Source organism: Carassius gibelio, chromosome A6 (genome assembly GCF_023724105.1).
Source record: "Carassius gibelio isolate Cgi1373 ecotype wild population from Czech Republic chromosome A6, carGib1.2-hapl.c, whole genome shotgun sequence".
Lineage (NCBI taxonomy): Eukaryota > Metazoa > Chordata > Actinopteri > Cypriniformes > Cyprinidae > Carassius > Carassius gibelio.
This window is the reverse complement of record NC_068376.1, coordinates 31,552,596-31,570,626: the sequence shown is the minus strand read 5'-3', so window position 1 is coordinate 31,570,626 and position 18,031 is coordinate 31,552,596. Positions and strand designations below refer to the sequence as shown.

Genomic DNA, 18,031 nt, shown 5'->3' with positions numbered 1-18,031 from the left:
CTCAGTCTGCTTCACTACATGAAATTGTGTGAGAACGAGAGGAAACATGGAACAAACCCTTTCTAAGACTCATGTTAAAACAGCAGTTCAACAGAGTGAACATGACGCCCCTAAACGAGTGTGTGGAGGCCCGTGTGATGACACACTGAACACATCAACATCTCTGTGTGCTCAAGAGTCACACACACACACACACACAGAGAGAGAGAGAGAGGAAGAGCGCGCGAGCTGATGCAGCGAGAGCAGGACAGACGCTTCGAAGGGAAGCAGAAACATCAGACGCTTGAGGAGGAATCAAAAGAGGATCTGACAGAAACCAAACCCTGTGTGTTCCCTCTGAATGGATGAATGTGCAGCGGTTTGAGACACTGAAGGAATTAACCTGCAAAACTGTGAGTACAGCTCATGCATCTGTGTCTGAGATTAAAGAGTGTGTGCGAGTCACTCTACAGACAACGTTTAGTGATGACAGAAAGATCTGGAAAACAGAGAGAAGACAGACATGTGTGTGCATGATTATACGTCATACTAGCGTCTGAAAACATGTCGGTCAGTCGTCTACAGTGAGCAGAGGATCACATTCAGATAAACAGATTTAACCTTAAGAAAAAACTCTGAACAACTCCAAATATGCTAAATGTAAAAATGAATCACTTCTAGCATGCATCGATGAAGATCGGCAGTCGTCAGACACGCAGAATTATGATTAATCAAACTTTAAATAAACATTTTTAATTTTACTATTTACAACAAAAACATCTAATAATTATCTAAATTAAATAAATGTGAAAAAAAATGAAAAGTGAAAAAAAGAAACAATAAAATGTGAAAGCAATTTCTTCCTTTTCATTTGTTCATTTAGCAAACGGCTTTGTTCAGAGCAACTTCAAATGGAAATAATATAAGCAGAAGTGGTTTATGAAAAAACCCCAGTAGAGCAGAAGAGCAAAGTAAAAGTGAAGCGAAGGGTAATGATGTAAAACCCTGCAGTCACAAAGAGTGAAGAGTGAACATCTCCAGCTGTAAACTAGATTCACCTCCATTTCACGGTGCAAAATACACACACACACACACACATATATATATATAGACACAAACACACACATATACACACACATATATATAAACACAAACACACACACACACACACACACAAATATATATATATGCAATGTGCAGCGTATGTGCATGAAAGATGACTATAGTTTTCTATAAAGTGAAGGTTATGAGATGAGAAAGAACGAGACATCAGATCTAAAGCACACAGAAGAGCCAATGCTTCTCTTTTATTCAAACACACACTCATCCAGAAAAGAGCTGTGAAGCAATTCCAGCTTTCTTGAAATAATTTAACAAAGCTAAAATGATCTGGAAAGAAGGAATGGAAAATGATTTCCCCGAGAGCAGCTGCTGGACGAGGTCTGACCATGATTTACACTGTTCTCTCGTTTCATTTCTTTGAGCTGAGACCGAACTTTCCTCCTCTGTTCAGCACAGTACATTAAAACCTGTTTCTCTCCTCAGAGCTGAAGCCTCCGTGATCTTCCCCTTGATCCCTAACAAGAAGATCACAATGAGCAGCATCACCTTCACCAACCACAGCTCCACCAACCGCTCGTGTCCTCTGGAGGAGGAGACCCTGCGCCTCCCGCTGGCCGTGCTGTACTCGCTCATCTTTCTGTTCGGTCTGGCAGGAAACCTGCTGGCGCTGTGGGTCTTCCTCTTCCTGCACTCGCGCAGAAACTCTGTGCGTGTGTTCCTGATCAACATGACGCTGGCGGACCTGGTGCTGCTGGCGTGTCTTCCCTTCCGTGTGCTGTACCACGCTCAGGGGAACGTGTGGTCTCTGGGGCCGCACATGTGTAAGGCGGTGGGTAACCTGTTCTACATGAACATGTACGTCAGCATCACCCTGATGGGTCTGATCAGTCTGGACCGCTATCTGAAGATCATCGGTGTGAAGGGCTCTCAGAGGGGCTGTGGTCAGCGCTGGCTCCGGGGCAGTCGCTGGAGTCTGGTGACCTGTGTTCTGCTGTGGAGCGGCTCTCTGGTGATGGTGGTGCCTATGATTGCGCTGGTGGAGAGAAACGAGGAGACGGGGAAGTGTTTCCAGTACAAGCAGAGAAAGCACGCTAGAGGCAAAGCCTACTTCAATCTGTTCCTGGTGGCGGTGTTCTGGCTGGTGTTCGTGGTGCTGTTGGTGTCATACGGACGGATCGCACGCAGACTGCTGCACGCCTCACGGGACAAACCGGACCTGCCCAACGCCACACGCTACGCTCGCACCGCTAAGAAGTCCTTCGTGGTGCTGCTCCTCTTCACCATCTGCTTCGTGCCGTATCACACCTTCAGGGGCTTCTATGTTTCGTCTCAGCTCCGTGACGTCAGCTGTGAGACGCAGCGGATCATGGGTCTCACCAACGAGATCATGCTACTGTTCTCGGCCCTCAACAGCTGCCTGGACCCCGTCATGTACTTCATGCTCTCGGGCTCGGTGCGCAAGGCCACCGCTCAGGCTTTATCACAGTTCCTACACCTACACCAGGAGCCCGTGATGACCAACAGCTCCACCACAGAGTTTCGGAGGACGTCTGTGTCCCACGCCTCCACCGCTGCGGTGCTGACCACGTCCAGGGGCAATCTGGGACTGATCCGCTCTAAACCCGGCTTCAGCGCTGACGGAGAGTCCTGTCAAACTGATCGAGCAGCACCGTGAGACCAAATGGTTTCACACACACACACACACACACACACACACACACACACTCGAATGGGAAATGACTCACTGGTGTGAAACAATGACTAGCTCAAACTCTGCACAGGAAAGTTCTTGAGACATCACTTCGGACAGAATTCGAGAGATGTACAGCTGGATTAACACACATCTGCTCTGAGACTCGAGATCGGACAGACACAAGTGTCACTGAAATCTCATTAAAGTTCAACAGATGAAGCCTGAGTGGATGAAGGATGTCTCCTGCTGGAGGAAGAGAGATACTGCACCTCCTCTGACTCCTGTCATCATTTTACAGTCGCTTTATATGTGAAGTGAAGTGAAGTGAAGTGAAGTGAAGTGAAGTGAAGTGACATTCAGCCAAGTATTGTGACCCATACTCAGAATTTGTGCTCTGCATTTAACCCATCCGAAATGCACACACACAGAGCAGTGAACACACACACACACACTGTGAGCACACACCCGGAGCAGTGTTCATCATTTATGCTGCGGCGCCCGGGGAGCAGTTGGGGGTTCAATGCCTTGCTCAAGGACACCTAAGTCATGGTATTGAAGGTGGAGAGAGAACTGTACATGCACTCCCCCCACCCACAATTCTGTCCGGCCCGAGACTAGAACCCACAACCCTTCGATTGGGAGTCAAACCCTCTAACCATTAGGCCACGACTTCCCCCTAAATATAAAACAGAGCTGTGCAAAAGGAAGTGGTGTGTCAAACACTGGCCAGCGATAGATTGATCTCACAGCACGTTCCTCTGTAAAGAGCGCAGCCGCTGAGTCGGTGATGTCGTTCAGTGTCCAGCTGACAATACTCCACCTTTACTCACAGATGGACGTCACATTAGATGTTCTTCTGTGACCAGGAGCTGTTGAAGATCTGACTTTTCCACTGTTTCTAGATTCATGTAGCTCAGACTGTACAGTAAAGTGTAACCAGTGAACGCATGAGTGAACGTGTCTGCCAAACAAATAAAAGCAAATGTCTTTTTAAAATATATTAAACAGGGGAATAAAGCATTATTTAGTGTTGACGGTGTGTTTCTCTCTTGACACTGGTATTGATAACTGGCTCAAAGAAAGGACACATGTTTTGCCAAGATCAATTCAAGGTTTATTAAGAACATAGAACACAAAACTGAAGTGTTAAATGTGGTTATGAGTCAGAACAGTAATGTAGAGTGAAGTGCACTGATGGAGCGTAACCTGCTGAAGGAGAGAAAAGTACAACCACAAATAAAAATCTAACTCAAAGGTCACAGAGACATTTCTAAAGAAATCCTCCCTCTACTCAAGAGCCCAGGAAGAGCTTCGGTGTTCTCAAGAGTGAGTTAGGGTCAGAGTTATCGAGCAGACGAGCCTCACCTTCACGTCTCGGTGGATCACGTTGTTATCGTGGCAGTAGCGCAGAGCTTCCAGTATCTGTCTCATGTAGTGACTGAAAACACACACACACACACACACACACAGCCTGAGCACACACCTTCAGCAGCGCAAGTGTGAGTGTGTGAGAGTGTGTGTGTGTGTGTGAGAGAGTATGTGTGTGTGTGTGTGTGAGAGAGTGTGTGTGTGTGTGTGTGTGTGTGAGAATTGGTGTGTGTGTGACGTGAACAGGAAGTGATTCTCACCTGGCCACCGCCTCGCTGTAGACAAAGCCAGCATCAGCCCTCTTCACGATCTCGAAGCACAGATCAGCTCCATCCATGCTGCACACACACGCAGACACACACAGAGACGCACACACACACACACACACACACACACACACACACGCACACACAGACAGAGACAGACACAGTTGCACAAACAGACGTACACACACACATTTGCACAAACACAGACGCACACACACACACACACACACACACACACACACACACACAGTTGCACAAACACAGACGCACACACACACACAGTTGCACACACACAGACACGCACACACACACACACACACAGAGACACACACACACACGCGCATGATGAAGAAACATTGTTTAAAAAGTTGAGGATGTTTGTCAGAAAAGCTGGAGTGGTTAGTTGACACAGATGAATATAGAATGTTTTCTAACACACGTGTGATTATTGTGTGAATCTGTTTTACACTGATATCTGATATGAATTATGATCTTTTAGAAGTAGGGTTTTATTCACTGGACTGTACAAAAACAGGCATTAGCACATGATCACTTGATAAACTATTTCTTCATTACACTTGAATCTGATTGAACGGTTCTATGAAATGGCTCATGTTTTCTCTGTAAGATCTCACACACACTTACAACTCAAAGACCATGTAGAGCATCCCGTCCGAGCTGTAGGTCTCCAGCAGCTCCACGATGTGAGGATGTTTGAGCATGTGACAGATACTCGCCTCCCGCTTCAGATCTGAGGAGGAACAGACAGAAGATGAGTAACAGATTCATCACCTGACAGATGAAGATCACCCAGCCTCCAGCAGAGGGAGCCGTGGAGCTTGTGCTAAACACTAACCTCCTCTTCACACACTGGCCAGGAAATCTGAGACTTTATTATCCAGTGGTGAAAGTTAGACAGATTTAGTCACATATGTGAGAGACATTTATCTTCACGTTCAGTGACTGAGGGATCCAGCCGCAGGAAGTGGACGTTGGTTTGTATTTTTAGGAATATTCTCAGTGGTAAAACACTCGTCCTCGTCTGATGTGTGTCTGTCTGTTTGCTCACAGATGGCTCACGATGAAGCCAAAGCTCAGCACTCCGGCAGCGCCACACACACAAACCCTCGAACACACACGGTACCCACAATCCTTTTGGCATGACGCGGGGATCCATGGCCAGGAATCCACAGAGACTCCACGGATTCCCATCAGTCACACGCTGCTGAACCTGATCCATCAGCCTCCAGAGTTACACACACCAGACTCAGGTGCAGTGTGTGTGTGTGTGTGTGTGTGTGTGTGCTTACCCTCTGTACTGAGTCCAGGGCTGGAGGTGAAGCTGGCCACATCTACAATCTTCACAGCGAACTGTTGTCCAGTGTCTCTGTTGATGCATCTTCGCACCACACTGAACGGACCCCTGAAACACACACACACACACACACACACACACCCGTCAGCAGCAGGTTTAATCACCACGCTGAAGAATAAAATGCAGGATTCAGCGCTCAACACTGTTACAGATCACCTTTACATCAATCCTTCTAGTCTAGCAGCACTAGTACACTACTGTTAGGAAGATATTTTCATGTTTTAATGAAGTCTCTTATGATCACCCAAGCTACATTTATTTGAATAAAAATGTGAAATATTATTACAATTTCAAACAGCTGTTTTATAAGTGATTCTCTGTTAAACTGTAATGTATTTCTGTGATGCTCCGCTGTATTTTCAGCATCATTCCTCCAGTCTTCAGTGTCACATGATCTTCAGAAATCAGAATAATATGATGATTTACTGCTCAAGAAACATGAAGATTATTATTAGACTTGTTTTAATTAATGTTTTTAGATGTATTATGGTGCCCGAACCCAATTTATATGTTAACAATATTTACTAAAATATAATTAATATTATTTTATTGCTTTTGTATTAGTCGTTTGAGGAGTAGAAAAAAAGAAAAATTGGTCGTTCTTAACGCAAATGTACAACCGGTAAGTCGGTTGGACTAAAAGCAAAAAAAGCAAAAAAGGTCCTAAAACAGGGTCAGTCGGGTTACGGCAAACAAGAATATTTTTAAGGATGGCCTCAGTGTTGAACACAGTTGTGCTGCACAATATTTCTGTGGAAACTGTGATATAATTCTATTTTTCAGGATTGACAGAGGAATAGAAAGTTCAAAAGAACATCTTCTGTAACATTCTAAATTCACTCTCACTCCTACTGTACAAGAGTAATATATTTCCATCATGATTTCTTCAGGTTAAGCTGAACTTTTATTTTGACAGGATTCTGTGTCTATCTGAGGATAGTGTTCTCTCAGAGCAGCTCTGGGTCACAGACGAGTGTGTTTCACTGTTTCAGTTGTGTTGTAATATTCTCAGACACTAGTCCATGTCGCTATATTTTACTGCCATATTCCATTACATTCTGTGTTATGCTGTAAAATCCATTTTTATGACTGGATATCAAGATTCCATCCACACTTTCCACACAGCGGAAATCATAGCGGACTAAAATACATATATATATCTCACACACACACACACACACACACACACACACAGGGTTATTCTGGGGAAACCATAACCACATGCCTGTAAATGAAAGAAGAGACACGCCTATAAAAACACACACACACACACACACACACACACACACACACACACACACACACACACACACACACTCACATAAACACACAAACAGAAACACACACACACACACTCACAGAAACACACACACACACACACACACTCTTACACGCTTACACACACACACACACACTTTCTCTCAGGTCTGCTGAGCCTGATGTCCAGTACACCATCACTACAACAGTACCAGACTGAAGAAACATTACAGTACAGTGTTACGCAGCTGTTGGTGCAGATGACAGTGTGCCGTTATTCAGCAGATCAGACATCAACTTTAACAACTAATCTAATCTAGACATCTAGGAATTCATCTAGACCACTACTGAACTCAACACTTTCCCTCTCTTCTGCTTTCTTTCCTGAAAAGGGAAGTGAATTATATTAACGGCACACTTCTGAGATGAACCACAGTTTGCTGAAGCAGTCACCCGGGTCGATCATGTGTTAACCCACGACCTTCTCGAGCGGCTGATGATCCACCCGCATGAACATCTGATCTTATTTCTAATCTGATGTCATCTAATGAAATCCTGTAGGAAAGAATCACACCAAGCAGCTGCTGAAAGCCTGAACAGACGTCAACACAGACAAGGACACTTCAGACGACTGCTCGATTAAGACGCTAGAATCTCTTCAGAGGGGAGATCTGGAGGACCAGAGTGTGTGTCTGACATCAAAACATCTGGAACAAAGAGACGCAGGAGACGCTCGAACACCTGAGAGAGACTGATGCTGAGAAACAGCGCGTCAGCAGATTCATGAGAAATCAGGACGTCCCAGCATTCCCTGTGAGCTGAGGAGCGGCATGGAGAGGAATCAAGCAGGTCTTCCTGAGTAAAGTTCCTCTGGCGTCCAGAACGGTTCACATCAAACCTAAACCGTCCTGATGACTGCAGTGAAGAGCTACTGGTCAAACCCAGAGGTCATCTACTATTAGGGATGTCAAATTTCGATTATTTCCATGATCGATCGTCGTTTAAATTAACGATCAATTAATCGATTAATCGTTAACCATAATACTGCAAAATGCGTCTATTGCAGGCACGCAGTCAGCGGTATGACAGGATGTGCAAAAGCCACACACACACACAAAACGCTTTCTCACTTGAATTAAAGAGGTTTTAGTCTGAATAAAATGCTAGTAGCAGGATTATAAAATGAATAGATGCGATTATGATCATTTGATAAAATGAAGAGAGCGCGCCATACTTTTGAGGTCATTTTACTTTATTGACAGTTTCCAATCCCGCACGGAGAACGCTGAACGCGCCTCTTTAAATGGTTTTGTGGTGCTCGTTGTTGTATTTTAAAGCACAATTGCAATGTTTTCAACGGACATTATTGTATTTAAAATAAAATTATCCGAAATGTGGAGCGCGTGTGACTGCGCTGCACATTAAGTGAACTACATCGGCGCTGCTGCACCAAAACACAGTTGCTCACATTAATTTGATCCTGCTGGATTCTGTCCTAGAAAATGTCAGATTTTTAAAAATCCGGCATACAGCGCATTAGATCGTGACAGTGCATGCGTGCAGACGAGGATGAGCGAGCGCGGCTTTGGCTAGATTTATTTGGAGGTTATTGCTCATGTCTCATTCGGCACAAATCGAAATGTTTCCATATTCGCAATGTATTTGAATGTTAAACTATTATTTATAATGTAAACTAGGCTTGTACTTAACACGCATTCGCATATAGACGGAAAAGATGATCCTCTTCATATGAGCAAAAACGTCCTTTGCATAACAGCAGAGTGGACCGGTATACTACGGTCTATTTAAACTGACCAATGTAACCTTTTAATGTTTAGTTGACATTTTATTTTGATAATGAACAGACTGCGATGTAAGTTTGAATCGCTAGAATATACGTGTGCAGCAGGCTCCGGTGCGATCGAAACAGCTGAGACATTAAAAAAATATATATATTTTCCGCAAAAGTGTTTACTTTCATTTGTGCACACTCACAATAAAAACAGAAGATTTGTGCTCCTGTAAAATAAAGCAAACAAACAGAATGCGTTGTCATCCTTTTTTTTTTTTTTTTTGTGAACTTATGGAGCGCCCACACTTCTGTTTTAAATCCGTTAATCTTAATTATTTAAGTCGGATATATTTCGCATAGCCTATTTAAAAAAATAAAAAAAAAACATGAAAACAAATTGTTATTTTTATGTTGGGCCTATTACTTAGTAGGCTATAAATTTTCCTTAAAGCATCCCATTTTGTCCCAGGGCTTAGAACCTGTGCCCTAGTCAGGTCCATGCAGAAACTTGTGAACGATGCTCGGCGTCACCGTTTAGTGACAGCAGTGAATGCTCCGGGAATGTGTCGGTCACAGCGCCTATTAATCGCTGTTTTGAATCCAGCAATTATTTATTTAGAAATTATAAGATCTGATTGTGACAAGTGTGGTATAAAAGCTTTGTTTATTAGAGGAATGATAGGTTAACTGGAAAATGTTAGATCGAGACCATGCTTTTGGACCCCATAGTCTTCATTTACGCGGCTTTGTTCTGGTTTGCCGGTTGGTCACGAATTTCCACAAATTCAGTAGCTATATTTAGGCATTGTTTCTTTTCCTAAATCTTCATAGTCTAACCCTCTAATTTCCCAGGTTTATGTTATTATCTTTCGCTTTTAATAACTGTTTTCGCATCTCTTACTGTGGTAAACATGGGAAGGGAAATTAAAGATTTCATGAATTAAGAATTCGTTCGATTTATTAATTTGTTCCCTTATTTCACTTAAATCATGGGTTATTTAGGGAACAAAATTAATGAAACATGGACAATTGCCACATTAATAATTCGTAGGAATGAATTAACAAGTTGTAGGAATGAATAGACTACCTGTCCTGTCACTGTGTCCCGCAGCCCTGCAAAGCGCACGATATAAAACAGTTATCTGATGAAATGATTAGTAACTACATTTCTATTGCATTTAATGTTGAAGAACTTTTATGTTGTTTCTATTTTAGTGTACTTTAAAGTTTAAATCACATTAAAAGCTTAATTTGTACATTGTGAATGAATGATGATGCTTTTATATATCGTCACCGTCACTCACAGCCGCTCGCACGTGTTGAGTGCGCATGAGCCGCACGCAGCCCAACATTGAATCGGTTAACCGACCATCGATAGCCTTAATCGATTGCATCTCTTATCGACAATTAATCGATCATCGATTAATCGTTGACATCCCTATCTACTATAATTACTAGAGCTCCAGTAATGAACCTATTAGTGCTGCAACAACGCGTCGACGTCATCGATTACGTCGACTACAAAAATACGTAGACGTGCGTGAAATGCGTCGACGCGTCACACTGTTTCTTTACATCTCGCGTAATGGCATACTGGGAATGGAGAAAGTTGCATTCTATCACAAAAACAGAGACCATTGTTATCAAAAGTATGTGAATACTTTAAACACAGGAAAAATAAAATGGCCCTTTGTAAAACCGATATGGTGAACCACGGCTGCACAACTGCGATGCGCGAGCACCTCAGAGGAAAACATCTCGGCGCTCTCCGGTGTCTCCATGCGGTTTAACTGGTTACCCTGTGATCTGGTGACCAACTTCCTGGTTCAGGTCTGATATTCTTGCGCTTGCGGCATTCTGAAAAGTTGAGATGTTTTTAACTCGATGCGGTGCGGACGCGGCTGGAAAAAATGAGCGCGTCAGGACGCGCACCACGTTGCTTCCATTATGAGCGCGCTCCTCGCGCACCTACATTGGAAATAACGAACTTGAGCACGCAATAGACGTGATATGTGAACGGCCCCTTAAAAGACAGCGCCGCGAGACAACAGTCACAAACCACGGAGCCACCCCGAATCAGCTCCAGATCTCTGGAAACCATGCTAAACCATAGCAGAACCCTGACTACATTTTATGGTTTGTGATGCTAAAGAACATTTCATGACGTCTCAGACAACTGTAAATTTATGGCTACTGTGGTTTAATTATAAATGCTATCATAAGCTCATATTTACCATAGTAAAATAATTTTCTTTGCCTCTTATTTATTTTATACTGTAAAAACTTCAACCACATAAGTTGAAAATGAATAAAGGTTGAAATATTATATCAGAAGTTGTACTTATTTTTTTTTTTGGTAAAGTTATCCAAAGGATTCATTAGCTAATTTTAAAAAAGAACATGAGATTAATTATTTATTGTAATAAAAATAATCGTTAGATTAGTCGACTAATCGAAAAAATAATCGTTAGATTAGTCGACTAATAGAAAAAATAGTCGTTAGTTGCAGCTCTAGAACCTATAGAGTGAGAATCATGCCAAAACCTCACACACACACAAAACGTGTTTTACTCACACCCAGTGATTCACAAACAAACTCAGTGTGGTTTGCAAATCCAAAGCATCACTCACAAACTAATGCATTTTGTTCTGCAAATAAAAAAAGTGGCTATTAAACAAATACAGTACGTTTTACATATACAAAGAAACGTATTTCTTCAATGACAAAAATATCCTCCAAGCAGTTATGTTCGTAACATTTCTTACTAGGGTTGGGTATCGTTTGAATTTTATCGATTCCGATTCTTATCGATTCCAATAAGATAAAAAATCCAATATAAAAAAAATTAAGTCAAACATTTAGATGTCAAACATGTTTACAAAGCATTCTGTTGCAGCTGAATAACATGAGCAAAAATCAGCAGCAGCCTACAAAACACTGCACGAGGAATTTTGCCTGTGATTAAAAAAAAAACCATAGCAAAAACAACTAGATTAATATACATTTAAAATATTAAAGTGTTAAAGACAAGTAATTGCCAAGTTGCCAAGTCTGCGGTTGTTTTTCATGTCCGCAGGTCGAAGCGACCCCAATACCAATAACCTGATATTTAGCCCCTAAAATGCGAATTTTACCAAGACAACCATGCCATAAAACTTACATTTTAATCCCGGAAAGCAATTTTTTAACCTCCTGGAAACGCGATTGGACTAGTTTTGGACTAGTTTTGAGAAGCAACAGGTCAGGATTTGTTGTGAAAACCTGGCAACCCTGATCTGAACACACGTGCTGGAGATATACTCCTAATTACAGGAGCATCTACTGATGAGATGTGCATGAAAAATCACATTTGATTTTTTGCACAGCCCTAACTCTAATACTAACTCTAACCCTAACCTACCTGAAAGAATTTCAAACAATTGTAGCCAATAAAAGAAAATACAGATATCAACCCAATCAGACTACAGGTCAAAGTCTACGGAACAAGAGCATGCAGAAGGTTTCAATAGGAACATGTAGAAACCTGCTCCACAGACGTCCATGAAACTCCACACAGCGTTAATCACTAAAACATAATTAAAAATATTAAAATGTCCAAGCAACTTCACATCGCTGAACAGACACTGAACAACACCTTAGACCACAAACACACATCTGCTACTGTGTGTGTGTGTGTGTGTGTGTGAGAGAGAGAGAGAGAGACAGTGTGTGTGTGTGTGTGTGTGTGTGTGTGATCAAACACTAGCTCTCCACATCAATAATCAAAGGTGTTGTAATTGTCCTTCATTTACTGTGAACATACTGTCCAGTTCAGAGGTCAGTGAACCCTGAACACAGACCAGAGGAGCCTCGTCTCTCAGACAAAGACTTAGTCTGTTCATATTAAAGGGGGGTGAAATGCTCGTTTTCACTCAATCTCCTGTTAATCTTGAGTACACATAGAGTAGTACTGCATCCTTCATAAATCCAAAAAGTCTTTAGTTTTATTATATTCATAAGAGAAAGATAGTCTGTACCGATTTTTCCCGGAAAAACACGACCGGCTGGAGGCGTGACGTGTGGGCGGAGCTAAAGAATCACGAGCGCCAGTAGGCTTTTGCGTTGAGAGCGTTTGGAAGCTGTGACATTACCTTGAGGAAAAAACCATCCAAAACAAACCATGGCTAACAGTCAGATTCAGCCGTTTATTTATGATCCAAAATCAGATCCAGAGGCTGAAACTGAACGAGAGCAGCATCAGCAACGACTCGCTCCGAGCGGGGCTCGAACCCGGGTCTCTGATGGGAGGCGGACGCACTAACAAGGAGGCAGAGATATTTGAAGCAGTTTTACTCACTGCCTGCGGTTCCAACACACGATCGTGACCCTTTTTCGTTGGGACTGCATCATCCTTAAGAAATAAACGATGTGCAAATCCGTCGTCAAACTGGGCCTTGTTTGTAAAACAAGCATCTTCGAAATGCAGGGAACAAACACAAACACTTGCACAACTCCGTTGATGCTCTGTAAAAATAAACTCCATCCACTGGTCCCTTAATGCTGTTTCTCTTTTGGTAATTTGTGCAGGGTTGTCTTGCCCTGGCAACCAAAAACACACTTCTTTTGTGACATTTGGCGACGCTCTCGCTCTGATCAGTGAAGTCTGTTGTGCTCTCAGTGCTCTGCTATACGGGAGCGCGCTCTTCCGGCAGAAGTGGAAATTCTGCTCCATCTAACGTCACACAGAGCCATACTCGAAAAAAACTTTCCGAAACTTGAGACAAACCGGAAGAGGTTTTTTTGGAACAGAAATACTCCTTCAAACGTACAACTTAATTTTTTTAACTTTGTCCATGTTTAGCATCGGAATCCAACTCTTTAACAGTGTAAAATACTCAGTATGCATGAAATAGCATTTCACCCCCCCTTTAAAAGATTTATTTCGTGTAACTAGTTTCATTTGGGATTGTTTTCAAATTTCAAGTTAGTTTTGTTCTAATTCTATTTCAAAAAGAAGCGTGCAGCAATAGCTGAATGACATGACACTTTTTCATTCACTGTATGATGTCTTCAATCTCAAAATCATGAATCGAATCGAGAGTTGAGTGAATCGTCACATCCTTACATTTGACATAAATCATTGTTAATAATGTTCCTTGTTTTATTAAATACATTTCTATCTGAATGATTTTTACTGTACATTCCTGCCATATGGATGTCACCTAGACATGATCACTAGAGCTGCACGATTATGATAAAAATCATAATTGTCGATTATTCTCTTGAAATTGTAATTGTGAATTATTAATGACGATTATCACAATTCACATTGAATGCTGTTTATACCATTGTTTGAAGCAACTTCATGCTGTACTTTTATATGAAAATAAAGAAGCTGAAAACTCTCGAACTGAAAAACCTTTAGTGCATTTCTATAATATTAGCCTTTATATCGGATTGGTTTCTTCAATAAATGATAAAAAAGTTAAAATATAAATGGTATTACAATGTTATACTAAAATCAAGATTCAAATAATGGAAAAAAACTTAAGACAACATAGAAAGAAAAAGTGCATCTTTAGCACGCAGAATAACTGAAGTTTTAATGATTAATTGCAGTTTGAACGATTATGTAATTGTGGCATCCATAATTATACTCGTGATTAGAAATTAAATCAATTGTGCAGCTCTAATAATCACCACTGATAAACTTCTCCTAAATATAATGTAGAAACTTTAATTTCCTGTGAAGCTGCTTGGAAATGATTTGTATCGTGAGAAGCATTGTACAAATAAACGTGAACTGAATTGACTTATGAACACTAGGTTTGACATCTCATTACTGTAATTCAGTTTTTTTTACTGAAATACAATGTTTTCTAAATTAGCAATAAAGTTAGCACAACAAAAACAACTATGATAAATAAATAATTGGCATTCACAGTAATTATGTTAACATACGAAAGAAACTCTGAAACATGATTCAGTGTTCTGAGTCAAATATAACTGAGTGGTTTGAGAGATTGTCCAAATGATCCTCAAACACATTCACAGTGAACCCAGAGACAGATTCCCAGCAGCTTTACATCCCTACACCGACAGACAGCGTGATGAAGATGAGTGATGAAGACTGAGCCTGATCACTTCATTCACAGAGCAGAGCTTCTACAGACAGACCTGAACTCTCTCAGTCTTCAGATTCATTCATCTGATCAAACAACAGACGAACGACCTGGACTTCAACACACACAGTCAACACACACACACACTAAACACACAACAGACAAACGACCTGGACTTCAACACACACACACACAATCACACACACACACACACACACAATCACACACACTACACACTCACACTAAACACACACAACAGACGAACGACCTGGACTTCAACACACACACACACACACACACACACACACTAAACACACACTCACAATCACATACACACTCATAAAACACACACACACACACACACACACACACACACACAATCTCACACACACACACACACACACTCAACACACACACACACTCTCACTATCACATACACACTCATAAAACACACACACACACACACTAAACACACAATCACACACACAATCATATACACCCTCATAAAACACACACAATCACACACACAGGCCTACAGCTCATTCTTCACCTCACAGTCAGATTCATACTAGAGAATCAATGAAAAATAATTTAATTATTAGAACAAATCACTGACCAAAACAAAAAGGCACAAGATGCTCACATGAGCTGAAGCCACAAATCACGGAGACTGAGAGGAGTTACTGATCAATCAATACAAGCCACATCACACACACACACACACACACACTCGGTCAGCTGAACCCGAAGCAGTAAAATATCAACACACGAGACAAAGAGCACCGGAGGAAAGCCCCGATCAGCGGCGGAATGATTGATTAGATTGATCACTCACTTCCCGATCACCTCGCAGAGCTCGTACACATCCTCGAACAGCACGTCGTCGTCAGCCATCACGTTACCGTTACTCCCGCCGACAGATCCGCGGGAAAAGATCCGCTTTTCCTCAGAAACGCGCCGCAAATGTCAGAACCGACACCCGGATCCAGTAAATCCAGTAAACCCCCGGATTCCCGTCGACGAGCACCGAAGATGTCCGTTCACACCGGTGAGGCGACGAGGATGAGGATGATGTCAGGGGAAATCAACGCTCCGGGATTCAGGTCGCACCGCTCCGGGAATCATATAATAAATGTCAAAGTGACTCGAGCGGCCGAAAATTTTTTTTATAAATAAAATGATGCGCTGATGCGCCCAATCGCTCGAGATCCCGACGATCCGCCTCAGACATGGAAACACGCTAAACGCCGCTGCCGCTCCGGTTCCCGTCCGACTGCGCTCATCGTTGTCCGTTAGACGCGCCCGTACACGCCCTGATCTCCCGTTAAAGCGGTGAGGTAAAGTAGTGCTGCCCGTGTAACGGTTTCTGCAGCTCTCCGTCGCCTCAGCGTCTCTCCTCCCGCTCCGCTGCTACTCCAGTCCAGCGCTCTGACGCTCCGCCTTCTCAAGGTTATGAAGCTGCCGCTCGCGGAGCCACAATGGCTGCCGATGTGCGCGCGATTCCCCGGATGCTTCCGCGGATGCTCCTCTGACCGCTTGAGCCAAGATGGCGGAGTAAGGGCGCGCCTTCTAGCCCACGGCGCTCAGTTTCCTTATCTGCCCAGAGAAAACCTGTTCTCCCGTCCAGCGGCCAATGGCAGGTCCGCGTCGTTCCGCATGCTGGTTGACCGTCCGATGACGTCAGAGCTTCTGCGATTTTTCCTGTGTATTTTCTTACTGAATAATGCTTGAATGATTGAACATCTCGTTGAATAATAGCAGGCTCGCAGACTGAGCATCATTTTATGATCCTGATTTATCACTGACTGAGCCACATATTCATATCAAGTGCAGAAATATTGTACAACTCATTCGGATGCAATGTAAACTGAACTGGGTTTGATCATTCAAGCATCTTGTATATATTCACTCAATTAAAATAACACGTAAAAAAACACTACCTAAAGTGCTGCTGTTTTTTCAATGGCTAAAAACACGTTTTGTCTTATGCTATTTAAATGTACACGTTCATGTAATAAACTCACTCCCACGTGACTCTCGCGACCAATGAGCGGCCGAGCAGAATTTAAAACTCCCATGAAGTCACACCTGTATTTTGTGCATTTATGACTGAGATCATATGTATCCTATCAGTCAGTTTCTTCACATCAGCTCTTCATCCTGTCGATCTGCTCCTCATCACAGCTGAGGTCTGGAGGAATGAGGATCACAGCAGATTCTGACCAGATTCTTGGATGATGAGGTTGAACAGAAACCGCTGGCCTAAAGTTCAGCTTCATCTGAAGCCAGAGTGATGCTCTCAGGAGTTGCTATGGCAACTCTGCAGGAAGAAACAGGAAGTGTTGGTCTATATTAAACACACACACACACACAAACACACAAACACACTTTCCGTCTGTCATCATAGTACAGTACACACAGTGATACTGAACTGTGGATTTACTCTAAAGTAATAATAACACTAACTGAATAGTGTTCTTAAATTCACAAAAACGTATTCCAAAACAACAACAATAACATTTACACCACATTGGTTTTTGTATTTTAATGCATAAAGTTCTCTTTAGTCAAACACATCAAAACTGAAGCGGAGTGATCAAACACTTCATGACAAGCTTATATCACTATTCATTTACTGCAAAGAAAATTATATAATAATATTAATCATCAAATAATATAATAACAATATTAGTCATCAGGAGAAATATTGACACAACTGATAATCTCATATATATATTTCTATATAAAGTGCAGAGAAAAGATCAGCATCTGTGCTGCTTGATAACTAATGAACCGATGTTTATCATCACACTCGTTTATCATATTGATTTAAATAAGATAACCTTGTACCATACTGATATAAAAATGCAGAGGAAAAGAAAATATATCACATTCTTTGTTATTAACAACATGAAGTGCAGTAAAACTGTGGTTTGTGAAGGACAACTGCATAGAAATGTAACTAAATAAAACACTTGCTAAAAAAAGTCATACTTCATTTGTTTACCTGCATGTCATGTGACCGTCACGGATCCGGGAACATACAAATATTATCAAGAAATAACATGAATGTGAGCATCTGAATGTGTTTGAAAGCCTTCTGAAGACACAGTAAGACATGGTTAATAACCTGAGAG

General features: G+C 42.0%; 2 protein-coding genes across 7 annotated transcripts in view; one reads left to right on the top strand and one right to left on the bottom strand.

The window, feature by feature from the left end:
• LOC128016098 (peripheral plasma membrane protein CASK) overlaps positions 1–16,430 on the bottom strand; it is a 37,661-nt gene extending 21,231 nt beyond the window's left edge. For 2 of the 6 annotated variants that reach the window (XM_052600486.1, XM_052600488.1), the window contains exons 1-5: positions 15,730–16,427; positions 5,679–5,791; positions 5,014–5,119; positions 4,363–4,440; positions 4,100–4,172 (exon numbers count right to left, since the gene is read on the bottom strand). In XM_052600486.1, coding sequence (XP_052456446.1) covers positions 4,100–4,172; positions 4,363–4,440; positions 5,014–5,119; positions 5,679–5,791; positions 15,730–15,788 — 429 coding nt within the window. In that variant the 5' untranslated portion in view covers positions 15,789–16,427. Of the gene's footprint in view, positions 1–4,099; positions 4,173–4,362; positions 4,441–5,013; positions 5,120–5,678; positions 5,792–15,729 lie in introns of all 6 variants that reach the window. The other 4 variants (XM_052600489.1, XM_052600491.1, XM_052600487.1 and 1 more) reach the window with 3 other exon arrangements.
• LOC128016101 (probable G-protein coupled receptor 34) lies at positions 18–3,754 on the top strand. The gene is made up of 2 exons (XM_052600494.1): positions 18–392; positions 1,525–3,754. Exon 2 carries the CDS (start codon positions 1,574–1,576, stop codon positions 2,714–2,716), a length of 1,143 nt encoding a protein of 380 aa, XP_052456454.1. The 5' UTR covers positions 18–392; positions 1,525–1,573; the 3' UTR covers positions 2,717–3,754.
• Positions 16,431–18,031: the final 1,601 nt, after the last annotated feature.

Bases quoted from the DNA above. Each gene is read 5' to 3' on its own strand.
- LOC128016101 (XM_052600494.1), top strand. From the start codon at position 1,574: ATGAGCAGCATCACCTTCACCAACCACAGCTCCACCAACCGCTCGTGT.